Here is a 26,358-nt window from a genome sequence, read left to right on the forward strand (position 1 = left end):
ACTAGAGAAAGCCCGCGTGCAGCCACAAAGACCCAACGCGGCCAAAAAAAAAAAAATTGCTCTGAATATATAAAAATGTTTCACATTTTAAGACTTTGAAAACTTTCTCTTCAAGCTCAGAAAAGAAACTGTTTTATATTTACTTAAAATGGAGTTCCTCTGCCAAGTCTGATTTAGCAAAAAGTTGATACTTATCAATATGAATATTATTTTTCATACTGAAATATAGGTTTAAGGAAATGGGATAATATTTGCATTATAGTTTATAAGTCCCTATAGTTCCATCTGGTACTTATTTATCTAAATTTTACTCAGCTTGCATAATATTTTTGCTTACAGTCATATCCTTTAAGATCAGAAATGCCCAGATCTGGAAATTCAGAGGTACTATTCGTTAACATTCTTTCAGTGTGATTCATGGACTTTTTGCAAACTCTACTTTGATTTAAAATAAAACTAAGGTAATAAGATGTTTTGTATAAAAATACATGACTTAAGCAATAACAGTAAAAGGAACTTGGCTTTGGGGGTTTACACGCCAAAGCAAACCACGCTCCTCATGAAACAAACGACTGTGCAAAGTTCATTTGAAGGAGAACAGCAAGATAAAACACTTAATCAAATGTAAAATAGTTTTCTACTCTGCTTACTTTAAAAAATATCTAGTGCTTTAAGTTGCCACAGTCCTACAGTTAAATGGTCAGAAGCTGTAACAGCTAAACAATGGTATGCAGCATGGTGAAGTGTTAAATCAGGTCACCTCAGAACCTGACACATGGTTATAGCTAAAGGACAGATATTCTTCACGTCAATTTCTAGATGGAAGAACTTCGCCACATAGTGTCCAAATGGGAGAGTCCTTCTATCTTGATGCTTCTTGCTAATGGACCTGCCCTAGAGAACTTCTGTTAAATAAGAATGAATTAAACTGGTACTAAATCAGGTGGTGAAAAAGTTACAGGTGTGCAACTTGGAGAGAAATGACAAGATTCTGAATATGACATTCCCAGGCCTTTTTAATACTACGAATATCTAAATTTTACAATCTATCCAGGGAATCCACTGACCTCATTTACAACAGGATGGTACCAAGAATATAAAGATAAAACAATTGCCCTAAGTCTAACTGTATTCCTCTTGCAAAGAGATAAGCTTGTCTCCGGACCCAGAAGAATACCAGTATAGCAACTAGGACTTATATTTATGAACTTTCCTTTCCAAAAGTGATAACAATTAATAGCTTCCCTAAAACAAAACAACAGAACAATAATTATGCCTTATTGTCTAGTTTAAAAAACTCAGGACTTTGAAGTTTTAAGAAATTTGTGAGATAGGAAGGCAAAGGGGGTGGGAGGAGAATGAATTTTCTTATACTATCATTTTGCAAAAGAGATTTATAAATGTAAATGTTGCTCCTTGATTAAAAAACAAAGTCTAATAATAATAATATCCTTGCAGAGTGGCTGCCTGCCTTTGTCAAAATATTTCCTGAGATGGGGCACTCACTATCTCCAGGCAGTTCATGCCATCTTTGCTCAGCTGATGTTTAGGAAGTTCTTCCTTAAAATAATGTGAAACCTGTTTTTCACTGGGCACCTTGGGAGCAACTGAATTGTTCTCATCCTTCATCCACAAGAAGATAACCTTACATGCTTGCAGAAAGTCATTGTTGTCCTTCCTGGTCTTCCCTTTTCCAGTCTGTTCAATTCTTCCTGAGATAACGTGGTTCCAACAATGTTCTTGTCAACCACATAGTTATGCCCAGAAATGAACAGAATACTCTAGCTATAGCTAAAACCGGTCAGAGAAGCACTCCAGACAGATCTAACGGCATGTGCCAAAGCCTTGCATCAGGTGGGAACAAGGCTCATTAAAGGAACTGCAAAAGGCTGGCATGGCTGGAATTCAGAGTGAGTACAACGAGGCTGGTTAGAGTCATATTTTTAAGTGTGCAAGGCTCTATATGGGGTACCAAAGACACAAAATAAACAGGTCTGTTCTCAAGAAGCTTAGGGTCTGGTGGGTGAGATGGATAACTCCCTTTCCCAGGTGCAGGTTGACGACACAGAGTGGTAGTGCTAGAAAAGGGGTCCCAACAGTGCGGCTTTTGAGTCAGACTGTCTAATTAAACTCCAAACGGACCAACTGCTAGTATTGTGTCCTTGGAGAAGTTACCTCGCTTACCTGTGTCTCGGTTTCCTCACTTATAAAATGGGGATAACGCTACTACATCTCCTATAGGATTGTTGTGAAGGTTAAATGAGATGATGTTTATCAATTATGTATTAAGAACAGTACCTGCGTCACTTTTTAAAAGTTTGATGCTGAAAAACAAATGGCTAATTATCTAGAAACAGAGTCATGTTTCTCAATATGCAGGAAACATACTAAAGACACACAGATGAAGGGAGCAAAGGATCTACTTTAAGACGAATGTTTAACGATAATTAATAATAACTGAACTCAGTGTAGACAGGCACTGAGAAAAGTCCTTAATATTCTTTATCTTAATTAATCTCCATGCCAACCTTCCAACCTTAAGAGGTAGATTTGGTGGTCATCACCACTGTTTTACAAAGGAAGAAGCAGATTTAACTCAGAAGGGTTAAGTCTCTTGTCCAAGGTCCCACCACAGTTAAAGATCTGGGATTCTGATACTGCAGAATCAGCATCATTACTCTGCTATGCTGCCTGTTAGGTTTAATAGAAACACTGTCTATAGTCTGGGACCTTTGACAATGGTACTCAGAGAAAGGAAAATGCAGAGTGAGGGTTCTGGAGCAACTCTCCTCATTCTTTCTTCACTTCATTTGCTCAATCCCAAGAACAGTTCAAGTCTGCCAATATGCTTAAATAAAACATTTAAGTTTTTCTTTCTCTTCTCTAGAATTCCCAAGACTGATACTAAAATAACCCCCATAAATGACACTGGAGAGCTATATTTTAGTTCTTCTGAGGACACTGCAAATAAAACTTCTAATCAGTAAGCAAACATTTCTGAGAAGGGGGCACTGAGGGATTCCAGGACAGGTGTAAGAAATATGATGCAAGCATCATAAGAGGTAAGAGTCCATGGTCTTCCATTTGGCAGAATATGCCAAGTCTTCTGAGTCACAGGATTTCATGCAAATTACCACTCCACGACCAAACAGGGGGCGGAGGGAGACAGGATGAAAAGATGGCTAGATAGATGGATGGAAGGAAAATTTAAAAATATTAATTAATATACGATCTCTTTTATGTAATGTGCCTTATCTGGTTTCCTGGCTGCGTGCCTCCCTCAAATGCAATTGTTGAAATCCTAGTGCCCCTGCTCAAAGGAGGCAGGGTCTTTGAGAGGTGATAAGGTCATGAGGGCAAAGCCCTCATGAATGGGATGAGTTCCCTTATAAAAGAGGCCCCCTGGGCTTCCCTGGTGGCGCAGTGGTTGAGGGTCCGCCTGCCGATGCAGGGGACACGGGTTTGTGCCCCGGTCCGGGAAGATCCCACATGCCGCGGAGAGGCTGGGCCCGTGAGCCATGGCCGCTAAGCCTGCGCGTCCGGAGCCTGTGCTCCGCAACGGGAGAGGCCACAGCAGTGAGAGGCCTGCGTATTGCCAAAAAAAAAAAAAAAAAAACGCAAAAAAGAAAAGAGGCCCCCTTGCAGAGCTCCCTTGCTCCTTCCACCATGGAAGGATACAAGAAACCTGCAACCCAGAAGAGGGCCTTCATCCGACCATGCTGGCACCCTGATCTTGGACTTCCAGCCTCCGGAACTGTGAGAAATAAATTTCTGTTGTTTGTAAGCCACTCAGTCTGTGGTATTTTGTTACAGCAGCCTGAACAGACTAAGACATCTGCTTATAAGAAACACATAAAAATTAGCCTGTATTAATTAAATCTAGAAAGTTCATACTACAGATTTACTTTTTTCCACTTTCCAGAGAAATTCCCTATTTTAACAGATTTTTCATTGGTTGATCCCCTATATAGACCACAAACATTAAAGGCAGTAGAATCAACTTAAATGAGTGTGTGAGCTCTTTAAGGGCAGGGTTATTTCATTTAATTTTGTATCCTCAGCACTAAGCAAAGGGCAGCCTTTGAGCAAACACATGCTTCCTATCAGAGGAGCCACACTCACCAAAAGCAGACCTGGGGACACATCATATGGTTAAAACAACAGAAGAAAAGGTTGTCACTGAGGATTGGGTCCAGGTGTCCTCCTCAACCTTCCCAAGGGGGTCACCCTCAGCATTACCTTGGTATTTTAAGAGGTCTATTTTAGATGACTGGGTGCAAATACAATGAGATGCTAAGTGAGATCTCCCTCTGTGATCTCAGAAACCACCTGTCTTGGATCCAGAGAAACTATTTATAGCAGATAGAACTTATGTGGTGTCAAGACCAAGTCCCAGAGGCTTAATTCCTCTAAAGATGGCAAAAAAATATCTGTTGGACACACAACAAAGAGGGCACAGAAACCCTAACTGGGCGTGGGGAAGGGGGGTGGTGGTTTGGGGCAAATGTTTAAGAAGGATCACCAGCCCTTAGAATGTGCTCTTTCCCAGCACCAGAGCTAAAATAAGGATGCATATCAGGATGCAAATAAGCAAGTGCAAAGGTGCTTCTGTCAGTGGATCTCAACATTGTCCACGATTTCCTTTAATATGCTCTCATCTTTGTTTGCTAACTTCCTGCTGGCTGGATGCACTCCCAGGACCCGATTGGATAAAGTGACCTGGAGTGTCAATAAGGCTATGTGTCTCATATCAGAATTTGGAGCCAGGCGGGGGGAAAAGGAAAAAAGAAAGACCCTCACTGTGGTAAACAATGGTTTTATTTGTTAAAGCACCTTCCACCCACCTCCTGTTCAGCCTCACCAAAATATCATGCCTATATATTGTGAGTCTAACTTACAGCTTTTGATGAGGTACCTGAGGTTAGGAAATAAAAGCTGTGTCTCATTTCTCATTTTTAAGTGGTGCTTCCAAGGACAATGGGATTTGCAGTCTCAAAAGGCAGAACCATATATTATGAATCTCAAGATGCTCTTAAAGAATTTTTTTTGGCTGCCTCATGGTAGCAAGAGAAGCAGAGCATGGTATTTCTCAAACAGCCTCTCATGCAGGATGCAGAAGGTGATGTCAAGCAGTGGAAGCCCTCAAGCTGGTGGCCAGCAGCACAAATGTACACAGTATTAAAGACCCAAGAGCAGACAAGGCATATCTAACCAACCCACACAAAGCAAAAATCAAATCGATAACAACGAAAGGAAAAAAAACAATCAGCCAACAAACTCATTCAGCTAGGCCAGACATGCTGATTGAAGTCTTCCAATTCCCTCTGGGAAATCTAATGCTCTCTTATTTTAACCAGTTATTAAGAGACGTATATTTACAACAAATAAATCAGAGGGTGACTTTTTCTTTATGAAAGAATTCACTGAAGAATTTCCTTAAAGCGTAATTTCTCTGGTTCATTTCAAACAGAACTTTATACAAATTCAATTTATTTACTATTCAAGAACATCTCTTTGGGAAAACGAGGCAACAGGCTATGGGAGGCAGACATCTCTAATGTTCAAGGTCAACCAGCAGTCTCTGAAAACTACCCCGATGGCCTTCGCAGAACAATGATATATATGTATATACAGAAAATCTTCTACTGTTTACAAAGTCTCTGATCCTCACCACAACCAAGTGAGTTGGGATTATTGGGCTTACTTAGTATATGTGGAAACTGAGGCTTGGAGAAGGTACATGTCTTGTGCAGTTGCTTACCATGTACTAGGCACCAGGCTAAGGTCATCTCTTTGATCCTCCTGGTAACTCTACAAGGTATTACAGTCCCCTTTAATAGATCAGGAAATTGAGAGGTTAAGGAACCTTCCCCAGCTGGGAATGGTAGAGAGGAAGTATGGCTGAGAGCTAAAGGAGAGGGATGGTCAGCCATCAGCTCCCAGATCAGCTGAGGAGAGATCATGGAGGCTGGAGAAGCAAGGGAAGATGTGGGGCGGGGGCTGGAGGAGGTACAGAATCTTGATGGGCGGGTAGGTGGTGCAAGAAGAGAGCAGTTTGAGGGGAGGTGAGAGAGTCTAAGAGGCTGGGATGCATGTGGGTCTGGGTACCACTGGTCTGGTCCTCTACTGGTGGTATATTACCTCCTGGTACAGTAGGAGCTTGCTGGATGGCTGAAGTGATTCTATGAACTGTTCAAAGGCCAGCTCACATATAATTAGAAGGCATTATTAAAAGCACAATTTGAAAATATAACCTAGACCAAACCACTTGAAGGGAAGCTTCTAAGGAAGAGTTTGCCCCTTTCCTCAATGACAAAAGCTGAACAGAGAGCATTCCAAGCCAGACAACAAACAAAGTAGAAAAGTTCTGGGACCTTAAGGAGCCAAAGACCCATGAAAGGGCTGGGAGCTAAAACTGGCTGAGCTGGCTGACTCCAGGTGTTCCCAGTTCCACCCAACCTGATGAAAACGTCACAGTGCACACTGGACGCTACACACAGCAGTTCCTGCCTGCACAAGCCAAGGCAGAGTAATTCAGGAAATAACTTATTCTAAACCCTGGAGAAAAGTTTTAACAATACTTTAATTGAGCTGAAGGAAATAAAATCCTTTAATAAATAAACACCAGCCTCTGTGCACATTCAGGTTCAGGTGGCTCACTAGTAGGGTCAAACTAAACATAGGCTTCTCTAGATCAGTCCGGATAGCGGGAGAGAGGGGGAACATGACAAGGAAACATGTAGAAGGCGGTAAGACCCTGGTTTCTGCAGCCTATGCTGTTCTTGAGTTGCCTAGTGCCTTAGGGGACTAATATTCATTACAGAAAAATAGAACAGGATTCCCTGCCCCCTCCAACAGTACTAACACAGAAACATATTTCTGTCAAAAATGGAAAGAATTATTTTGATACTATACTTGTTTTAACTGTAAATATGGCATATACAATTTAGTTCTTACCAAATAAAATGAGCAAAAGAAATACCAAAATGTTCATTTAAAAGCATATTCATTAGTAAGAGTGGTTGTCTCTAGGGGGAGGCCCTGGTTGGGATCGGGGGTGGGGCTGAAGGGCAAGGCTAGGGCAAAAGGATAGGAGGGAGATTTACCATTCACTTTATATCCTCTGTGTCAGTTTAGCTTTGAATAATGTGCATGTATTACTTATTCAAGTAATACATGCACATTGATTCATCACATTTTTGTAAATCAAAACCCAGGAACTTTTACATTTTAAGGGCACTGTTGATCAGTGACAATCAAAATACTGAATAATCAAAGATCCATAATTCAAGTAAAAATTAACGTTCTAGACCAATTAAAAAGAATTACGAGTAGACGTGAACATGGTCAAAATGAAGCCAAGCCGGGCTTCCCCGGTGGCGCAGTGGTTGAGAGTCCGCCTGCCGATGCAGGGGACACGGGTTCGTGCCCCGGTCCGGGAAGATCCCACGTGCCACGGAACGGCTGGGCCCGTGAGCCATGGCCTCTGAGCCTGCGCATCCGGAGCCTGTGCTCCGCAACGGGAGAGGCCACAGCAGTGAGAGGCCCGCCTACTGCAATAAATAAATAAAATAAAGCCAAGCCTAAATTTGGGGAGTGGAGTAAGTGATGTACACTTTTATGTAGCAGTCCACTATATAATAATGATGATAATGATCATAATAACAATAGTTCATATACTTACGTACTATGAAAAAGCGAAGTCTTCCACAGAAGTGACCCAAGGCCATAATAAGGCTCAGCATCTAACTCTGTGCCAGTGGATATAGTTCACTTCTAGAAACTTACCAAGGGTGTGTCTTTTCCTCCCACAATGCTGAGACCAAGCCCTGAACGCCCCTTGGATATTTCTATAATCATTTCCTGGCCAGGAACAATGGGACACGTGGCAGGGTCCACTGACATAGGAGCATGGAAACCACCTGAAGAAGGAGTGAACACAAGAATGACTGGCAAGTAGGAGATGCAGCTCAGCTTGCACACTCCACTGCTCGGGGAGTGCAGCGTTTACGTGTGTTTATCATTTCGCTCTTTTCCTCCCAAGCACCATGAAGTGAAAAGCTGGGTCACTACTGCCCATTCACCCGGGGATGAAACATGACGGTCCTATGACACTTTTGAGATGAAAACAATAGCTACCACCAACCCACACGATCAACCATTTTAGTTATACTTGAAATTTTTAAAATCTTAATATATACCATGAAAACTGGTATGGAAAAATTTAAGTTGATTAAATGATTAAGTACATATAGGTAGATGTTATAATGAGAATAAAGACTGGTATAAATGCTGAGCTACAGTTATAAAATACTAATTAAGAAATAGTGCTTAAGTACTTTCAATTAGAGCATATCATATGAATTAAAATGTATAAAGTATCTAATCAATGAAGTATGGCACAACTGAAAATAACATCACCTAAAAATGATCCCCAAATATAAATATACATAGTAAAAAATAAAAGTGTTATAAACACAACACTGTAGAATTAATTGCTGGGTCCATAACTGAAAAGCTTGTGAAAAGAGTTATTGCTGTTTTACTTTTAAAAATCATTGTTTTAGACTGGGATTTTCTAAAAACTGGGGGAAAAAAATATTAACACATATGCATCTTCAGTCAAACCTAGCCCACTGAAAAATCCAAACATTCAAAATGTTAGTTTCAAGAGACTCTTATACAAATAATATTTTCTAGAGAACGTCATCTTTTTTGATAACTGGTCTTGATCATCATGAGTACTGATTCTTACACAGTGATATAATTTGGTAAAGGTCTGATAATAAAGGGCCCCATCTGCTGGTCAGCTGCTGCTAGTGCACAGGGGCTAAGCTGAGATTCACAGACCTCTGTACAAGTTGGGGCCAGCACACTATGGCCCGAGGATCAAGAACGGTTTTTATTTCAGAAGGTTGAAAAACAAAAATCCAAGGAAAAATAACATTTCAACACATGTGAAAATTATATGAAATTTAAATTTTAATGTCTCTAAATAAAGTTTTACTGGAACACAGCCCTGCTAATTCATTTACATTTAGTCTACGGCTGCTAACAGCAGAGCTGAGTAGCTGCAACAGAGAGACCACGTGGCCCGCAAGCCTTATATTTACTCCTTGACGCCTTACAGAAGAAGTTTGCTGACACTTGGTAGAAAACAAAAGAACACAGGCCCTAAATAAGCCTGTGAGGGCTCTGCTCTGACTCAGCGATAATCACTGTCTTCAGGACCAAAGGGCACAAGTTCCGGGGTGGTACAGAAGTGGATGTGAGTTCCCAAGAAGGAAATTAATAGTGGGTGCAGCTGAGGATCATTCGTCATCAGAAAAATGCACGTAATCATTATCCAGGAGGCTGTCTGAGGAATTAAAGAAACAATGTGCCTGAGGTGCCCAGCCCAGGGACTGGCACTGTGTGGCTTTCATACAGGTACCGCTCCTGACCACGTGGAATTTATTAATCGAATGGCCTCTTGTGTAACAACGACACAACCTCGCAACAATTTAAAAAGGCCATATCAGAAGGCTAGTAAATCGTAAACTTAATTTGACTCGAGATCTTTTGGCAACATACGTATTTCATGCTACATTGTTAACTAATTTCCAATAAAAACAATGTATGACAGTGTCATAGTTTCATGGATGCTTTAAATAGTTTATACTCCTTGTGTAAATCACTAGCTTAGTCTCTTGAGTGAGGAGAGAAAACATAGTAAGAGATACTGGAGGAGGCATTTCTTTCCCTCCTCTGCTTCTGCCTCTGGCTACCCTATAGCCAGTCCTGAGTCAGTCTTGGTATTTATTTCTCTCATAGAATCCGGCCCAAAGCCTGACTCCTACCAAGCCCCCAATCACTGTTTGGAAAGTGGATGGCTGAATGAATACAATTTCCACAGATTAAATTGTGGGATGATTAATTTCTGCTATAGAGGTAAAGATACGGGATATATATTATCAAAACTCAATTGGTCTACATTGGAGTCATCAAGCTTTTTTGGTAAGAGGCCACATGGTAAATATCTGGAACTTCACAGGCCATACAGGCTCTGGTGCCGCTACTCAACTCTACCCTTATGGTGTGAAAGCAGCCATAGACAATACCTAAACAAATGAGTATTCCAATAAAATTTTATTTATGGACACTGAAGTCTGAATTTCATATAATTTTCATGAAACATTCTTTTGATTTTTTTCAACCTTTTAAAAATGTGAAAACCATTTTTAGCTTGCAGACCATATAAAAACAGATGGTGGGCCAACTGTGACCCAGGGGTCATAGTTTGCTGACCACATCCATCAAGTATTTTAGTAAAAAATCTAGTGCTTTAGAATAATACCTGCTCATAAATTTTTTATGAGTTAATATTCATGAAAAAATATGTAAAATGCAGATACCATAAAGGTGTCAGGTCTGCTAAATTCATGCAGGGTTATGCTTTACCATTGGTGAGCATGTGTTTTAAATAGTCCTTCTTTTAAAACTGACTTACATTGCATAAAAGCAAAATGGAAATGCTCATTATTCATTTTGAAGGTCTATTTTCAACCATTAGTCAGCATAATTCAATCCAGGAATTCAAAGAGAGAAAGTGATTATCAATTTCTTTAAGCACTGAAAATCAAGTCTTTAAATAGCTTACATCGACATACGCAAGGCTACAATTTGGTTCAATGTGATTTTTAAGAGACATTACTCATAAACTAAACACAATATTTTGGAGAGACTAGAGAATAATCTGCAAGACTCAGATTCAAGTAGCATTAACTGAGGGCCTTTTTTGTGCTACTACTTTTATATTCAATAAGTAATAGGCAATCCCACTAGTGGAGATGAGAAAAAATGATTTTGGAAGTAAAGTGACCTGCCCAAGTCCCAAAGCCCAGGAAGTAGAGCAGGGATGCCAGCCAGGCTTCCTGACTCTTGGTCCAGTGCTCTCTTCAGGACATCACAATCCCTTCTTTTTCTAAGGTTTGATGAGTGGATTCAATTCTGCTCAGAGAAAGATTCATACCATAGCCTGTGAAGTCTGCATCTGCTGAATGGTATGAAGATGGTGCTAAAGGGATCTCTTGTGAACTGAAGGAGACTTTCGTTGAATATTTTTGCTGTTTCATTTGGCTGCCGGCCTACAAACGAAAGGAAAATTAGATGTCAGAGAGGAGAAAGGTAACAAGAGGAGAAGACTTTAAAATTGGTGTATTGTTACCAAAACAATGGTGCACTCCAATAATGCCTCTTGAAAATTTGGAGTTGGAGAGGTGGCATGGGGAAGTTAGGATGATTTTTGTCCCATTCCCCATGCTTCCCTATTTAACTTTATATCTAAAATGCTTCGGTGAAGGATGGATCAAGGAAGGGAAGAAGGATAGAAGCTATCTTTGTGGTTTGTGTATGAAGCTGGGGCCAGGAAGCATTTTTACATGATGAAATCAGTGTGAAGTCTGTATATCTGTGCTGTGCTTAGTGAAAAACATCTGTGCTGCAGATGTTCTCAGCACATGACACTGCCCAACTTTCCTGGACATATTAACATAGTCAAAGATGCCTGAGGTAGGTTAATTGAGCATTAGGGTTAGGAAGAGACAACAAACCCAGGTACATCATTACACTTCAATTCACCTAAAAGAATGCTTATTCACCTTTGATTCCCAGTGCCTGGAACATAGTAGGGCCTCAATAAATGTTTGATGAATGAATGAATGAATGAATGCAGAGAGAAAAACTGAAGACATGGAAACTCAGAGTAGGAAATAAATCTGTAATTCATTGAAGGTACAGAGACCTTTGCTGTGCAAGCTTTGGAAAATTAACTTGTAATTCTGAATTTTTGTTGATAATATCTCTAATGAATATTAGTATTAGAAAACTAAGAAAAACCAAAAGGACTCCATGCTTGCTTAACAGGCAGTTAAGAAATATAGGTAGTGACCTGGCCTGCCTTCTGGATCTGTAGTTAGCCAGGAAACCCATCCCCAGCTGGAAGATACAGATAAAGAAACCAAGACACAAACGTCAAGTGACATCTGAAATCATACAGCTAATTAGAGGAAGAAGTAGGACTAAAAGTCGGCATTTGAAGAATGCTGCAAGTTTAAAGTGTTTATCAAACAGTTGCTAGGTTATGATTCTACTGATGTTCTTTTTTTTTCTCTGCAGTTTTTCTATCACCATCATTTAATAATGACCGTTCACTTATTTAAAAAGACTTTTTTGAATATATATTTTCAGTGATTTTAAAAAGAAGAAAGTGAAACAATGACAAACTAGGGGTTACTACGAGAAAACTGAACAATGGAACCACCTAAATATCCAATTACTCTAAAGACCACACTTCCCAGCCTCCTTGAAGCCAGACATGACCACAGACTAGTCTATGATCAATGGTATGTAAACAAACATGAACTGTACAATTTTCAGGTCATTTTCTTAAGGAGAACAATCTTGCCTTCCCCTTCTTTAGACGAAATGTGGATGCAATGGTAATAACTGGAGCAGCAGTCTTAGACCAAAAAAATGGATGCTACAGTTTGAGGATGGTAGAGTAATCAAATAATGGTACAGTAATCAGATAAGAGGTGCTTGGGTCCGTGACACCATGGAGATACCATGTCATCCTCAAACTGATCACAGCCACACTGTTAGGTAAAAGAGAAACTTCTTGCAGCAACTGAACATAATCTTAACTCACAGTACTTATGTCACCTTTCCTTTGTATAATCTCAAGAAAGAAAATTGATAATAAAGGTAAACGCCAGCTACAGAGCTCTTTTATGAAAAATGGTGTGAATTTTAAAACAGAAAAGCACAAGAGACAGTCATCACTATATCATGACTTTTATTAACAGCAGAGAATGTTTGTTGCTCATCTTTATTTCCCAGTTCATGTAGCATCCATTTCATTGTGCATACTAGGTAGGTTTCTAATAGATATGGGTTGAAGAAATACGGGAGTAGTCCATAGAAACCAAGTGAAACAAACATATGTTTAGAGGCAGACCACTTGTTGGTAGATGTGGTGATGGAGGAACATAGCTCCCACGACTCATCCATTGACATAAAACCAAACTACCAAGTATGAAAGATTAGAAAACTTGGATTTGTGGACTGTAACCTTTAAAAATTATGTAAAAAAATTTTTTTTAATTGGGTCATTTGTAAAGACGTGGATGGATCTAGAGACTATCATACTGAATGAAGTAAGTCAGAAAGAGAAAAACAAATGTCATATATTAACGCATATATGTGGAACGTAGAAAAATGGTACAGATGAACCAGTTTGCAGGGCAGAAATTGAGACACAGATGTAGAGAACAAACGTATGGACACCAAGGGGGGAAAGCGGCAGGGGTTGGGGGTGGTGATGTGATGAATTGGGCAATTGGGATTGACATGTATACACTGATGTGTATAAAATGGATAACTAATAAGAACCTGCTGTACAAAAAAAAACCATTAAATAAATATTAAAATAGATAACTAATAAGAACCTGCTGTATAAAAAAGTAAATAAAATAAAATTCAAAAAAAATTTTTTTTAAAAAGAAGACAGTTTGGATTTGCTGTTGAATGTTATTGTATTTGAACATCAGAGTTGGAGTGGACTTTATAAGTCATCCAGCCTAACTAAACCAGGGGTTCTCAACCCTGTCTTCATAACAGAAACTGCTAGGGAGCCTTTAAAATTTATGAATGCTGGAACCCCCATTCTAGACCAAAGAAATTGGCACTAGGGGTGTGGAGCTCAGTCAAGTGTGTTTTTCTTTTGGGGGGGGTGTTTGTTTTTTTAAGTTGAAACTTATTTTTTAGTTAAATCATGGATTCTTAACACAAGATAAATGGGTTTCTAAGAGATTTATAGAGGGAATTCCAGGAACTATAAAACCGCTGTGGTTGTATCAAAGTTATACTTACCAGTGTTTTTCTGGGGAAAGAGTCTACACTTCATCAGATCTTCATGGTAAGAAAAAAAAATCACTACTCAAAAGAAGACAGACTGAGTTTTCTATTACTAATTAGCTGTGTGATCACAGGCAAGCCACTCAACCTCCTAAATGTCCTCATCTGTAAATTGGTGGTGATACCTCTACTAATGTTTTTATGTCCTTTGATAACATATTAATAAATGATCAGCTAGCTTCTGACTGAAAACCTTCAGGGATGAAAAATTCCATTTCCACAAGGAATCTCATTCCTTTTGTCATAGCTCAAATGGTTGGGAAGTTGTTTATGATGAGCTGACACAGCTTCACTGCAGATGTTGCCCAATGATCTCCGGGTCATTTCTCTTCTGCAGCTATAGAAAAGGGTAATAATCACTTTCTGAAAGGAGAATGAGTTAGATATTTAAGTGCTCAGTTTTCAGCAGGGAAAAGAAAGGCCAGAGAATGTTTGGATTCACCCCAGTTCTAAAATTCTATGGTTATAAAATTTTAGAGATGTTTGATATATGTCTTGAGATAAGTGGCAGTATGTAAAGTACTAGCACATTAATACTATTTGCAAATATATTACATAAAGTAAAAAAAAATATGGTTCTAAATTTTTAAAAATTGCTTACAACTTTCAGTTGAAGTGAATTGTTTTCAGTTGAACCTTATTTTTAAGGTTCTTTCTACACCTACTTGTTTTTATTTAGGTTTTTAGCATATAATTTAGGATACTTTACAAAGGCATTTTCTTTTTTTTTTTTAACATCTTTATTGGGGTATAATTGCTTTACAATGGTGTGTTAGTTTCTGCTTTATAACAAAGTGAATCAGTCACACATATACATATGTTCCCATATCTCTTCCCTCTTGCGTCTCCCTCCCTCCCACCCTCCCTATCCCACCCCTCCAGGCGGTCACAAAGCACCGAGCTGATATTCCTGTGCTATGCGACTACTTCCCACTAGCTATCTACCTTACGTTTGGTAGTGTATATATGTCCATGCCTCTCTCTCACTTTGTCACAGCTCACCCTTCCCCCTCCCCGTCTCCTCAAGTCCCTTCTCCAGTAGGTCTGTGTCTTTATTCCTGTCTTACCCCTAGGTTCTTCATGACATTTTTTTCCCTTAAATTCCATATATATGTGTTAGCATACGGTATTTGTCTTTCTCTTTCTGACTTACTTCACTCTGTATGACAGACTCTAGGTCTATCCACCTCATTACAAATAGCTCAATTTCGTTTCTTTTTATGGCTGAGTAATATTCCATTGTATATATGTGCCACATCTTCGTTATCCATTCATCCGATGATGGACACTTAGGTTGCTTCCATCTCCGGGCTACTGTAAATAGAGCTGCAATGAACATTTTGGTACATGACTCTTTTTGAATTATGGTTTTCCCAGGGTATATGCCCAGTAGTGGGATTGCTGGGTCATATGGTAGTTCTATTTGTAGTTTTTTAAGGAACCTCCATACTATTCTCCATAGTGGCTGTACCAATTCACATTCCCACAAGCAGTGCAGGAGTGTTCCCTTTTCTCCACACCCTCTCTAGCATTTATTGTTTCTAGATTTTTTGATGATGGCCACTCCGACTGGTGTGAGATGATATCTCATTGTGGTTTTGATTTGCATTTCTCTAATGATTAATGATGTTGAGAATTCTTTCATGTGTCTGTTGGCAGTCTGTATATCTTCTTTGGAGAAATGTCTATTTAGGTCTTCTGCCCATTTTTGGATTGGGTTGTTTGTTTTTTTGTTATTGAGCTGCATGAGCTGCTTGTAAATTTTGGAAATTAATTACAAAGGCATTTTCTTTGGCAATGTTTGAAATATATATTTCCTGTAAGCTCTAGTAATCTATAGTTCCTTAAACATAAAAATAGTTAATATAGTAATAATATAAATTTTAGCAGCACAAAAAAAAGTTCAACGGCAAAAATAGGACAAAAATTTGACAGATAGAAATTTATAGTTTTTTAAGAAGAAAAACTATATAAATACAAGGAACACTTGTTATTGCATTTATAATTCTATAAAACTACAAACTCTCCTTCTTAAAATTTTTATTCATGACATTATGTAAGGCATGGGGCTCTCAGAATTTAGGTGCAAGTGTGTTTTCAGAGATGCCTCACTTTTAAACACCTGCTTAGGGTGTTGGTACAGGAAGACATACAAAGGATATTTCCACACATCCTGCACAGGATCGGTGATACAGTTGTGGGTTGACTTCAGGTTGAAAGACATACCTTAACTTCCTGTCAAGTAATAAAGGATCAGAATTCATTGCAACCATCTCCTTTTTTTCTGGAACCCATTTATAACACACACCATCCGAGTAGAGCAAACATAAAGGGTCAGTTACATACGCTGTCAGTTGGACATTCCAGTGCCTTCTGCTGACCTGCCACCACACCTTGACCAACCACTTGGGAGATGTCTTCCTAAAATGTAAAAGATACAGCCAGTTATCGGTATTACAACTGTAGGCTCAACTGTACTCTCCAAATTCAGCAGTCAAGCACCATTTAATGGGGCTTGAAGCTACTACATAAATGACCAACACAGCAGGCAGGAGAGTTCTATTCATCCACCTGGACTAACTCTCAGAAATGAACACAGGCTTGTCATTTCCAAATGCTTTTTTGCCCTTTCAGGTCTGTCAGGCTTTAAGCCTATCAGATATCTTTTGATGGTCATTTCAGCCAGAGTTTTTTCTTCTTGAACCTTTCAGGGTTCAAGTCCTGATATTAGAATTTCTTTCCCCTTAAAATATCCAATTAGAGGCAAAAATGTACACTCACTAAAGACACTGGGAGATAAAAGTTAGGCTGAACTCCATGGAGAAGTGCAGACTTCAGACTTAGGAGAGACGCAAACTATCAAAACACATGTGAAACTGATGCATAGTTAAAGGACAGTTAGTTGAAATAAATGATGACAGTGATAAATTGACCAGAACGCTTGTCTGCCTTCCACCATATCCCATCCTTTTTTACAGGCAATTTACAGGGGAAATTATTATATGATGGTTTACTCTAAGGCATGAACTCATGCATTTTACTTGGACAAGGCAGGGAACACAGAGAGAGACTGATCTGGATAGGAGAAAGGATGGGTTTACTTGGCCATTGGTAAATGTCTGAGAGACACCCAGGCAGAGGGTCTAGTACACAGTTGGCAGATAGGTAATCTATCTCAAGGTGAGAGGAAAGGTGTGACTTGTATAGTAGAGTGTTAGGAGTTTGTGACCCTAGCTCCTCAACTTAAAAGCTCTGAAATCCTGAGCAGGTTATCTGACCTTTCCAAGCCTGAGTTTCTTCGTATATAAAATGGGAAAAAAATAAGAGCAGTTATACACTAGGGATGTTGAAAGGATTAAGTGGAGCAATACATGAAAAGCACTAAGCATGGTACCTGGCAAATAGCAGGTATTTAATAAAGATGCTAATGATGATAGATGAAATCAACCTATGATAAACCTACGTTCCTAACTCTGCTATAGGGTTGGTGAAAACAATTACCTGCACAGGACACTTCCCCTTTGGGGAACACTGGTGTACTATTTGACACCACCACTCCCACCCCCACCCTGGTTTCTTTTCTGGGCATATTGATATACTCTCTTTTTTTTGGCTGCATTGGGTCTTTGCTACTGCACGCGGGCTTTTCTGTAGTTGCAGCGAGCAGGGGCTACTCTTCGTTGCGGTGCGCGGGCTTCAGTAGTTGTGGCGCACGGGCTTAGTTGCTCCGTGGCATGTGGGATCTTCCCGGACCAGGGCTCGAACTCGTGTCCCCTGCATTGACAGGCAGATTCTTAACCACTGCTCCACCAGGGAAGCCCTGATATACTCTTTCTTCAACAGGCTCCCATCAGATTTGCAACAATACAGTAGATAATGATCAGACTATGCCCAGTCATTCATTATTACTAGATTAGGTTATAATTTCATTTTTGTCTCCTCAATTCCCTATTAGTTTCTAACCTGAGAGATTTAACCCCACCACGTAATATCCTGAGACTACAGCCTAGGATCCCTGGATGACTGTGAGTACTCCTAGCTGCTTACTTGTAACATTTTTTAGGACCAGAACTATCTCTCATTTAGATTCTCTCTTATTTCCCCCATATGGAAGGAAGATCCTAGAACTCCTCTCCCTCATTCCTAGCTTTTTCTTTTTCTTTTTTTTAACTTTGCTCCTAAACAGATTATGTGACATAAAAAGAATTTTAAAATTACCTCTTCCCTTAATTCTTCCCTGAGCCCCTGGGTGGTGCCCCTTCACAGCATGACCAATTTATTTTATCGCTATTTTTTGTAACATTATATATATTTAAAAATCTTATGTGTTTGTCTCTCATATACTAATATCATTGATTTTGTCTTATTTGTTTCTTAAACATATGGCAGAATAGAATATAAGCTTGATAAAGGGCTAGTGCTAAATGAATCAAAGTTCGGGAACTTAAATCTTAAATGCACCTGGATGGATTTCAGAGCCAGCCATGAAAGGAAGGGCACACAGTGAAGGTGACCCTGTGGCCTCTATTTTAAAGGATCACAGCTGAAAACAGAGAAGAAAGACATGGGAAAGTCAGTAAATGGTGCTCATGGGAATTTTCAGAATAAGCTCTAAACTACCTTATAAACAGAAACCACTGTTGTTGTTCCCTCTAGTGTGGATCAAATGGCCTTAGGAAGAGCAAAAAGTGCCTCTATTTGAAAATGATACTGCAGAGGTCTGCAATTCTACCTTTGTTTAAACCCAGATTAACCAGCAATGTGACAGAAGAGCTGACTTCCCCAGCTAAACACTTTAAAACCCAATTTGCATATGACACAGGGTACTACTAATTGTAGAACTTGTCCTCATCATTTGCACTTGTAAATGAAAAGGGCACTGGAATAGCAGCGAGAAAAATCTGGGTTCAGATTGGTTCCACTACTTACTAGCAGCAGTAGTGCTTAGAAACCTTCATTTCTCCCAACAGTGAGAATGCAGTAACCGCTACCTGAATGAAGCGTTGCCATCAAAGTTGAGTTCAACATATGCTTGCTGAGCACCTGCTCTGTGCTGTGAGAAGACTAATGGAGCCTTGCACTTATGACATGTACATATCTGGTGAGACAGAAACTAGAGAAATAATTATGGAAATATTGAACTACAACTGAATGATATATGTGTGAAGGTATGTGGCAGAGAGCAGGTGCCCAAGAGGTATTAATTTCCTTCCCTTTCTCTTATCTTGTCCTCAAAAATGTGGAAGGATGAAATCAGAGCTCTGAAAAGCATCTGGCCCACCACAATGTCCCATCTCTTATACTGATAACCCTTAAACCTCTGGTCCAAGGGACGGAGCCAGTACATGATGGTGATAAAACAATTGCTAGAACTTACGGAGCATGGTTGCCAGTTACCAAGCCAGGTAGGTTACATTTTTTTTTTTCCAATTTTCTGGATTTTTTAAAAATTTATTTATTTTTATTTATTTATTTTTGGCTGCGTTGGATCTTCATTGCTGCATGCGGGTTTTCTCTAGTTGCAGCAAGTGGGGTCTACTCTTCGTTGCGGTGCGCAGTCTTCTCATTGCGGTGGCTTCTCTTGTTGCGGAGCATGGGCTCTAGACGCGCGGGCTTCGGTAGTTGTGGCACATGGGCTTAGTTGCTCCGCGGCATGTGGGGCCTTTCCAGACCAGGGCTCGAACCCATATCCCCTGCATTGGCAGGCAGATTCCAAACCACTGCACCACCAGGGAAGCCCAGGTTACATATTTTAGATATCGATGTACACTACAGACCTATGTGTTAGGTACTTCTATCCTTCTCATTTTAGAGTTGAAGTAACGGAGGCACAGAGAATCCAAAGTATATGCCAGGGGGCTTCTCTGGTGGCGCAGTGGTTAAGAATCCACCTGCCAATGCAGGGGACATGAGTTTGAGCCCTGGTCCGGGAAGATTCCACATGCCACGGAGCAACTAAGCCCGTACACCACACTACTGAGCCTGAACTCTAGAGCCCGTGAGCCACAAGAACTGAGCCCATGCGCCACAAGTATTGAGCCTGTGTGCCACAACTACTGAAGCCCATGTGCCTAGAGCCCATGCTCCCAACAAGAGAAGCCACCACAATGAGAAGCCTGCGCACCGCAATGAAGAGTAGCCCCCACTCGCCTCAACTAGAGAAAGCCCACACGCAGCAACGAAGACCCAACACGGCCAAAAGTAAAAATAAATAAAATTAAAATAAAATTTTAAAAAAAACAAAACAAAGTATACGCCAGGCCAGAACTTAACACAGACACATCTTGTTCCAAAGTCCCTGCCCTTAACCGAGGGGTAAACCACAGGGGCAGGGAAAGGCTCACTTCCTCCCAACAATTCATACAAGATTCCCAAGAGTTGGCCTCAACATAATGATTCCATTTTTAGATTCAACAAGTCGGAACAAGGCATGCCTGCTTATTTCGAGCCTGGGCAGGAAAAACAAAATTCATGGCACTTGACACTGCAGTGACCTTGGGTGAGTCACTTTCCTTCGTGTTTACAATTAAATTTAGAACTTACTAATCTCTCAGCTATTGCTCCAAGGGAGCTCTTAGTGCCTTCAAAGATGAGGTTCTGGGACATTTTAAGGTGTTGACTTTGCACAGGGGACCTCTAAATAAGAAGACTGAGGAAGGAGTGTGGAAAGATCTTCTCATTTCATGAAACATACTGATATGACACATTCTGTGTGCATTATGTTATAATCCTCAGCGCAGCACTATGAGCCGCTGAAAGAAAATGCTTGGCGGGCCAGGCAAATTACTCTGATCAAGAGAAGGAGCTTCAGAGGACTGGACATAAAAGGCAACACTGGGAATGTTCTTTATAATAGATAATAATGGATTGATATCCAGCTTACAATCACCAAAGCTGGCTGACTTCTGTCCCAAAGCTGGGTACTCAACATGTCTGTCTGTCTGGCCACGGTAACTGGTCCAAGTGTGGACACCTGAACCGCACAAGAACATCCTATAGATTTTCCACAGTGGACCCAAGGGCAGAGAGCCAGCCCCTTTCTGGCAGAGAGGCTTAGGAGCCATGGACAGCCATGCTCATACCGTGCTGAGGAAGCCAGTGTGAAGTAGAAGAGAGTCAGACAAATGTGCAGAGTCACCTCTGCCAGCACCAGGTCTCTGGTTCCAACTGTCCCTTCCTGCAATTATGTAAGAAGAACCTGTAGCCTATCAGTGAATTTCCCCTTCTGTCTATAAGATCAAGTTGAGGTTTTATCGCTTGCCACCAAGAGACTTCTGATTAAAATGAGGTGGAGCCCAGAAACGATCAGAATAACAAACTCACTGGAGTTGAGTCTGTAAATAGAGATGAAGTGAACTGAGTACAAGACAACAAACTAAAGAAAGCTGCTCAGCCTAAAAGTAGTCAAAGGACAACTTTTGCCTAGATCAGTCCCACCCTAATTCTTTTTTTTTTTTTTCTGTGGTACGCGGGCCTCTCACTGCTGTGGCCTCTCCCATTGCAGGCTCAGCGGCCTTGGCTCAGGGGCCCAGCCGCTCCGCGGCATGTGGGATCTTCCGGGACCGGGGCACGAACCCGTGTCCCCTGCATCGGCAGGCGGACTCTCAACCACTGCGCCACCAGGGAAGCCCCCACCCTAATTCTTACCCACTCATCTACCCACCTGGATCAGGTGAAATCACATTAGCAAAAGCTCCCACAGCATCTTTACTTTCCCTTCAACAGTACTCATCAACACTAAGTCATTTATTTAAAGTCAGATTCAAATCCAGGCTGTGACACTTATTAGTTGAGTGTCTCTGTGCCTCAGTTTCCTAATCCATAAAATGAGGATAATAATAGGCTTGATCTCATATAAAATATGAATTAATACACTTAGAATGATGCCTTTTGGAGCACATAGTAAATGCAGTGACAGAGTTAGCTGCCATTATTCTCAGCAGTTCTGGAAGCTTTCTAAAGGGAAGACTTATGTGTCACACTCACTGTGATATGCCCTGTGGCTTGCACAGTGCTGGGGATATAACAGGCCTTCAATATAAAGTCACTTATTTTCTGCTTTCTTTGAAAGATAAGATAATCAACATAGGTTTTAGGTTATATGATCTTAAAATTATGTCAGCAAATAAGCCCTTCCCAGAGAAGTGAAAACTTTACAGATGCAAAGAACATCGTAACATTTCTGAGAAGCTCTGGGATTCAGATCATGGGGCACCAAACATAGGTAAGAAAGTATGAGTTCAGGGCTCTGAGCTGTCACAACTAAGGGCTTCTCTGGGCCCATCATGCTTGCTGAATAATTATAAGATTACTTTCTCAATTTAGAACTATCTGGTAAGCAACAGCTTCCTTCTAGGCAAGATGAAATTCCAAGTTGAATAACAAGTCTCCACGGCAGGCCATTAAATTGGTTGGGAGTGAAAGAAAGCTAGCAGACGTCCAAGATGTGAATTTGTATTAAAAATGTGTACCTATATTTCTGCTGTCTTTGAGTTCATGAGGTTACTTTACTGGGTACCCTCACATCTCTATATTATCTTCATTATGATGCAGAGGGGAAGAGAATGGAAGGAAAAGCCAAAAGCTTTTCTCTCGTGACTTTCGTGAAGGAAGTAGACTTGACTGTAGATCTACTGTCTTTTTTTATGACTGGGAAAGGGAAATTTATCATGTAGGCAAATCTCAAGTGATTTTCAGAAATACAAGACATAAAGTACAATGAGCTGTGAAAAATGGCACATATTTCAATGTAATTGAACTCTGCCATTGGCAATGTGCATACTGTCACAAAAGAGAGGCCAGCGCTGACTCAGACACATTCTTCTGTAGGGAACGCCTACACTCCTGCTATAGATGCTATTTTCACATTGGATCTGAAATATTGGATTTGAAACAGAAAATAATATTCACACAGTGGCATCGGCTTCCGTAGCTGAACCAGAAATCCTACAGTTCTTGATGGACAGCAAACTGGGGATAAAAATGGATTTTAAGCACACAGTTCAGGACCTTGTTTTAAAAATGAGCAGGAGGGCTTCCCTGGTGGCGCAGTGGTTGAGAGTCCGCCTGCCGATGCAGGGGACACGGGTTCGTGCCCCGGTCTGAGAAGATCCCACGTGCCGCGGAGCGGCTGGGCCCGTGAGCCATGGCCGCTGAGCCTGCGCGTCCGGAGCCTGTGCTCCGCAACGGGAGAGGCCACAGCAGTGAGAGGCCTGCGTACCGAAAAAAAAAAAAAAAAAAAAAAATGAGCAGGATATTACACCTGAGAATTCCAGCCTGGATGTAAGACTTAACAAGAAGCCTGTAATCATCAGAAACACATTTTAAACTATTTTTTTCCCCAAACTTGGATGCCAGCACTTTAAAAACACTTAGGAATAATTTTTAATCAAGCACAGCAGTCAAAATTGATAAACTGAACCTGTATCAGAAGTCGTGTGGTATATTATTCCTTTAAAATTCTACACTGAACTCATTATCTTCTCCCATAGATGTTTTTTTTTTCTCTCTTTTTTTAAATTAGTGACAGTATCAGCCTCCCAGTTAACAGGTTTAAAATCACAGCCAGGGACTTCCCTGGTGGCGTGTTGGTTAAGAATCCGCCTGCCAATGCAGGGGACATGTGTTCGAGCCCTGGTCTGGGAAGATCCCACATGCTGTGGAGCAATTAAGCCCGTGTGTCACAACTACTGAGCCCGCGTGCTGCAACTACTGAAGCCTGCTCACCTAGAGTCCATGCTCCGCAACAAGAGAAGTCACCGCAATGAGAAGCCCTCGCGTGACAACAAAGAATAGCCCCCGCTCGCTGCAACTAGAGAAAACCCACACACAGCAACGAAGACCCAACACAGCCAAAAATAAATAAATTACTTAATAAATAAATAAATAAAACCACAGGCAGCCTTTATTAATCTCTGTCTTTGCCTGCTTTCATCTAATCATTTCCAAAGTACTCCTGATTCTAGGATCACAACATGAAGCAAAATAGATTTTTCTTAGACTTTGGGATTTCAAAGACCAGAAATTTTTCAAAAGGACTTTGAGGTTATAGAGTTACCTTTTTTTCTGGCCAGGTAATTGAGAGCAAGGGAATATTAGGTTGGAGTATATGAATTTGCTAATTTATCAGTCAAGAAATGGTCAAATATCAGCGATTTAAGAGGGGTCAACCTATTAGAGTCCTCTCCCCACAACTATCACCATATATTACCACCACAATGTCATGTAGGAAGAGCCATTTTAACACGAAAAAGTTAGGTAGGACACACTCTTAAAGGACAGTCTTTTAAATTGAATAAACTTAGCTTTATGAAGAACTCTCCACATGGTTATTATTTTTCATATTTCCCACTGACCAGTGAGAACCGTCACAGATCCACATGGGTCTAATTAATAACTCTTTAGTATTATCTGGACAAAGAAGAAAGCTTGGACTTTGGTGTCTGACAGTGGTCATGTCCTGGTTTTTCTACTTATAGGTTACAAGCTCTATGACAAATTAGACTTCCTAAACTTCAGCTTCTTTATGGGTTAATACCAAATACCTCTTGGAGAGGCAGTCTGGCACGAGTCAGGCATGTAAGGTTATGAGTCAAACATAAGGTTTTGAATCCTTACTGTGGCACTTACTGCCCCTAAGCCTTTGAGCAAGTGAATCAACTGGAATACTCAGGTCCCTCGTCTGCCAAATGGAGGGAATAATGCTCCATGATGGGGAGGATGGAGATAATACACTGTGTTCAGTTCCTAACAAATGATAAGTGCTCAATAAATGGTGGATGGTATTATTATTACTATTGTTACTACTACTGTTTTTGTTGGGATAAATAAGATAATCTTTTAAAGTGCCTACTACAGGGACAGGTACCTAATAAGTAGTCATTAAATAATGGTTTCGGGCTTCCCTGGTGGCTCAGTGGTTGAGAGTCCGCCTGCCGATGCAGGGGACACGGGTTCGTGCCCCGGTCCGGGAAGATTCCACGTGCCGCGGAGCGGCTGGGCCCGTGAGCCATGGCCGCTGAGCCTGCGCGTCCGGAGCCTGTGCTCCGCAACGGGAGAGGCCACAACAGTGAGAGCACCACGTACCGCAAAAAAATAAATAAATAAAATAAAATAAAATAAAATAAATAAATAACAGTTTCCTCTCTTCCAGAGACACCTAAAACTCAGTAGACAAGAAGGAACAAATCATCTTTCCCCACAAACCTGCTTTTCCTCCTGGTTTTTTGGTTTGTTTGTTTTTTGTTTTGTTTTGGCCACTCCAAGTGGCTTGCGGGATCTTAGTTCCCTGGCCAGGGACTGAACCCGGGTCCACAGCAGTGAAAGCGCCAAGTCCTAACCATTGAACCACCAGGGAATTCCCTTCCTCCTCATTATTTTATCAGTGAATGGCATCAACCAACCAGGCAGTCAGCCAGCTACCCATGATGTAATCCGAGAATCCTTGCCTCACCCTGCCTCTTCTTCAACTTTGACATTCACACAATCATCAAGTCTACCAATTCTAACTCCTGTATTTATTGAAAATCTGCACTCACTGACAGATCCCCTAGTTTAGGTCACTGTCAACTTTCATCTCATTTCCTCTAGCAGCTTTTTAAACTCCCTGCCTTCAGTTTTGACATCTGCTAGCAGATTCTTCACAGGGAGCTCAAAAGGATCTTATCAACAGGCTAATCTCATCATTATAATCCCCCTATAAAAACCATTCCAAAGGCTTCTGTTGGTATAAAGACCTTTCTCCTGGTCCACAAGGCCCTCCACTACCCAGTTCCTGTCTACTGCTCGGCTTTCACCTTCTGCCAGGCCCACCTGCATGGCCACAGCTAGTAGACCTGGGATGCAGCCGCAGGTACTCACAGGTGATGGGGATGATGTAGGTACTCAAGTACTTACAGGTGACGGGGAAACAGGCATTCTCTAAGCAGGGGTTAGAGAATGGTGGAAAGGTAGGGACTGAAATAAACTATAAGTACATAGTTGATGAAAGGGGCAGCTTGGAATGCTGGTCTGTTTTCAGTAGAAAATAGAAACCAGGATTTTTAATGTAAAAATCTCCTGACAACCAGTTTGTAACCTTTGCATTAGACCTAATGTGGTGAACTCCTAGATGAAAGATGTCTTATTTATCTTTACATTCCTAGAGCTTGATACATCACAAGTTCTCGGGAAATGTGTACTGAATAACGAGAGTTCTAGCACACGCTGATTTTATATAGACAAAATCTGGTGTTAACAATAGCTACAGTTACTGAGCCCTTACTGCATTCCAAGCACTATTAAGAGTTTCACGTGCAAAATCACACTTCATCTTCACAGAAAATAGGAGGGTCTCCTCCTCCCCCATTTTTGGGTGGAGAAATGAAGGCAGACAGGATAAGTCACTTTCTAGGTCAGAGCTAG

At 40.7% G+C, this 26,358-nt stretch overlaps 1 protein-coding gene across 8 annotated transcripts in view; it reads right to left on the reverse strand.

Moving 5' to 3' along the window:
* Positions 1–26,358, reverse strand: part of PATJ (PATJ crumbs cell polarity complex component) — a 357,190-nt gene that overhangs the window by 58,039 nt on the left and 272,793 nt on the right. For 7 of the 8 annotated variants that reach the window (XM_082652883.1, XM_082652885.1, XM_082652881.1 and 4 more), the window contains 3 exons: positions 16,303–16,377; positions 11,012–11,126; positions 7,789–7,922 (listed from right to left, as the gene is read on the reverse strand). In XM_082652883.1, coding sequence (XP_082509009.1) covers positions 7,789–7,922; positions 11,012–11,126; positions 16,303–16,377 — 324 coding nt within the window. Of the gene's footprint in view, positions 1–7,788; positions 7,923–11,011; positions 11,127–14,213; positions 14,294–16,302; positions 16,378–26,358 lie in introns of those variants that run through there. The other variant, XM_082652886.1, reaches the window with a different exon arrangement.

The sequence above is a fragment of the Grampus griseus genome (genome assembly GCF_964374135.1).
Source record: "Grampus griseus genome assembly, chromosome: 1".
In the NCBI taxonomy this organism is placed as follows: Eukaryota; Metazoa; Chordata; class Mammalia; order Artiodactyla; family Delphinidae; genus Grampus; species Grampus griseus.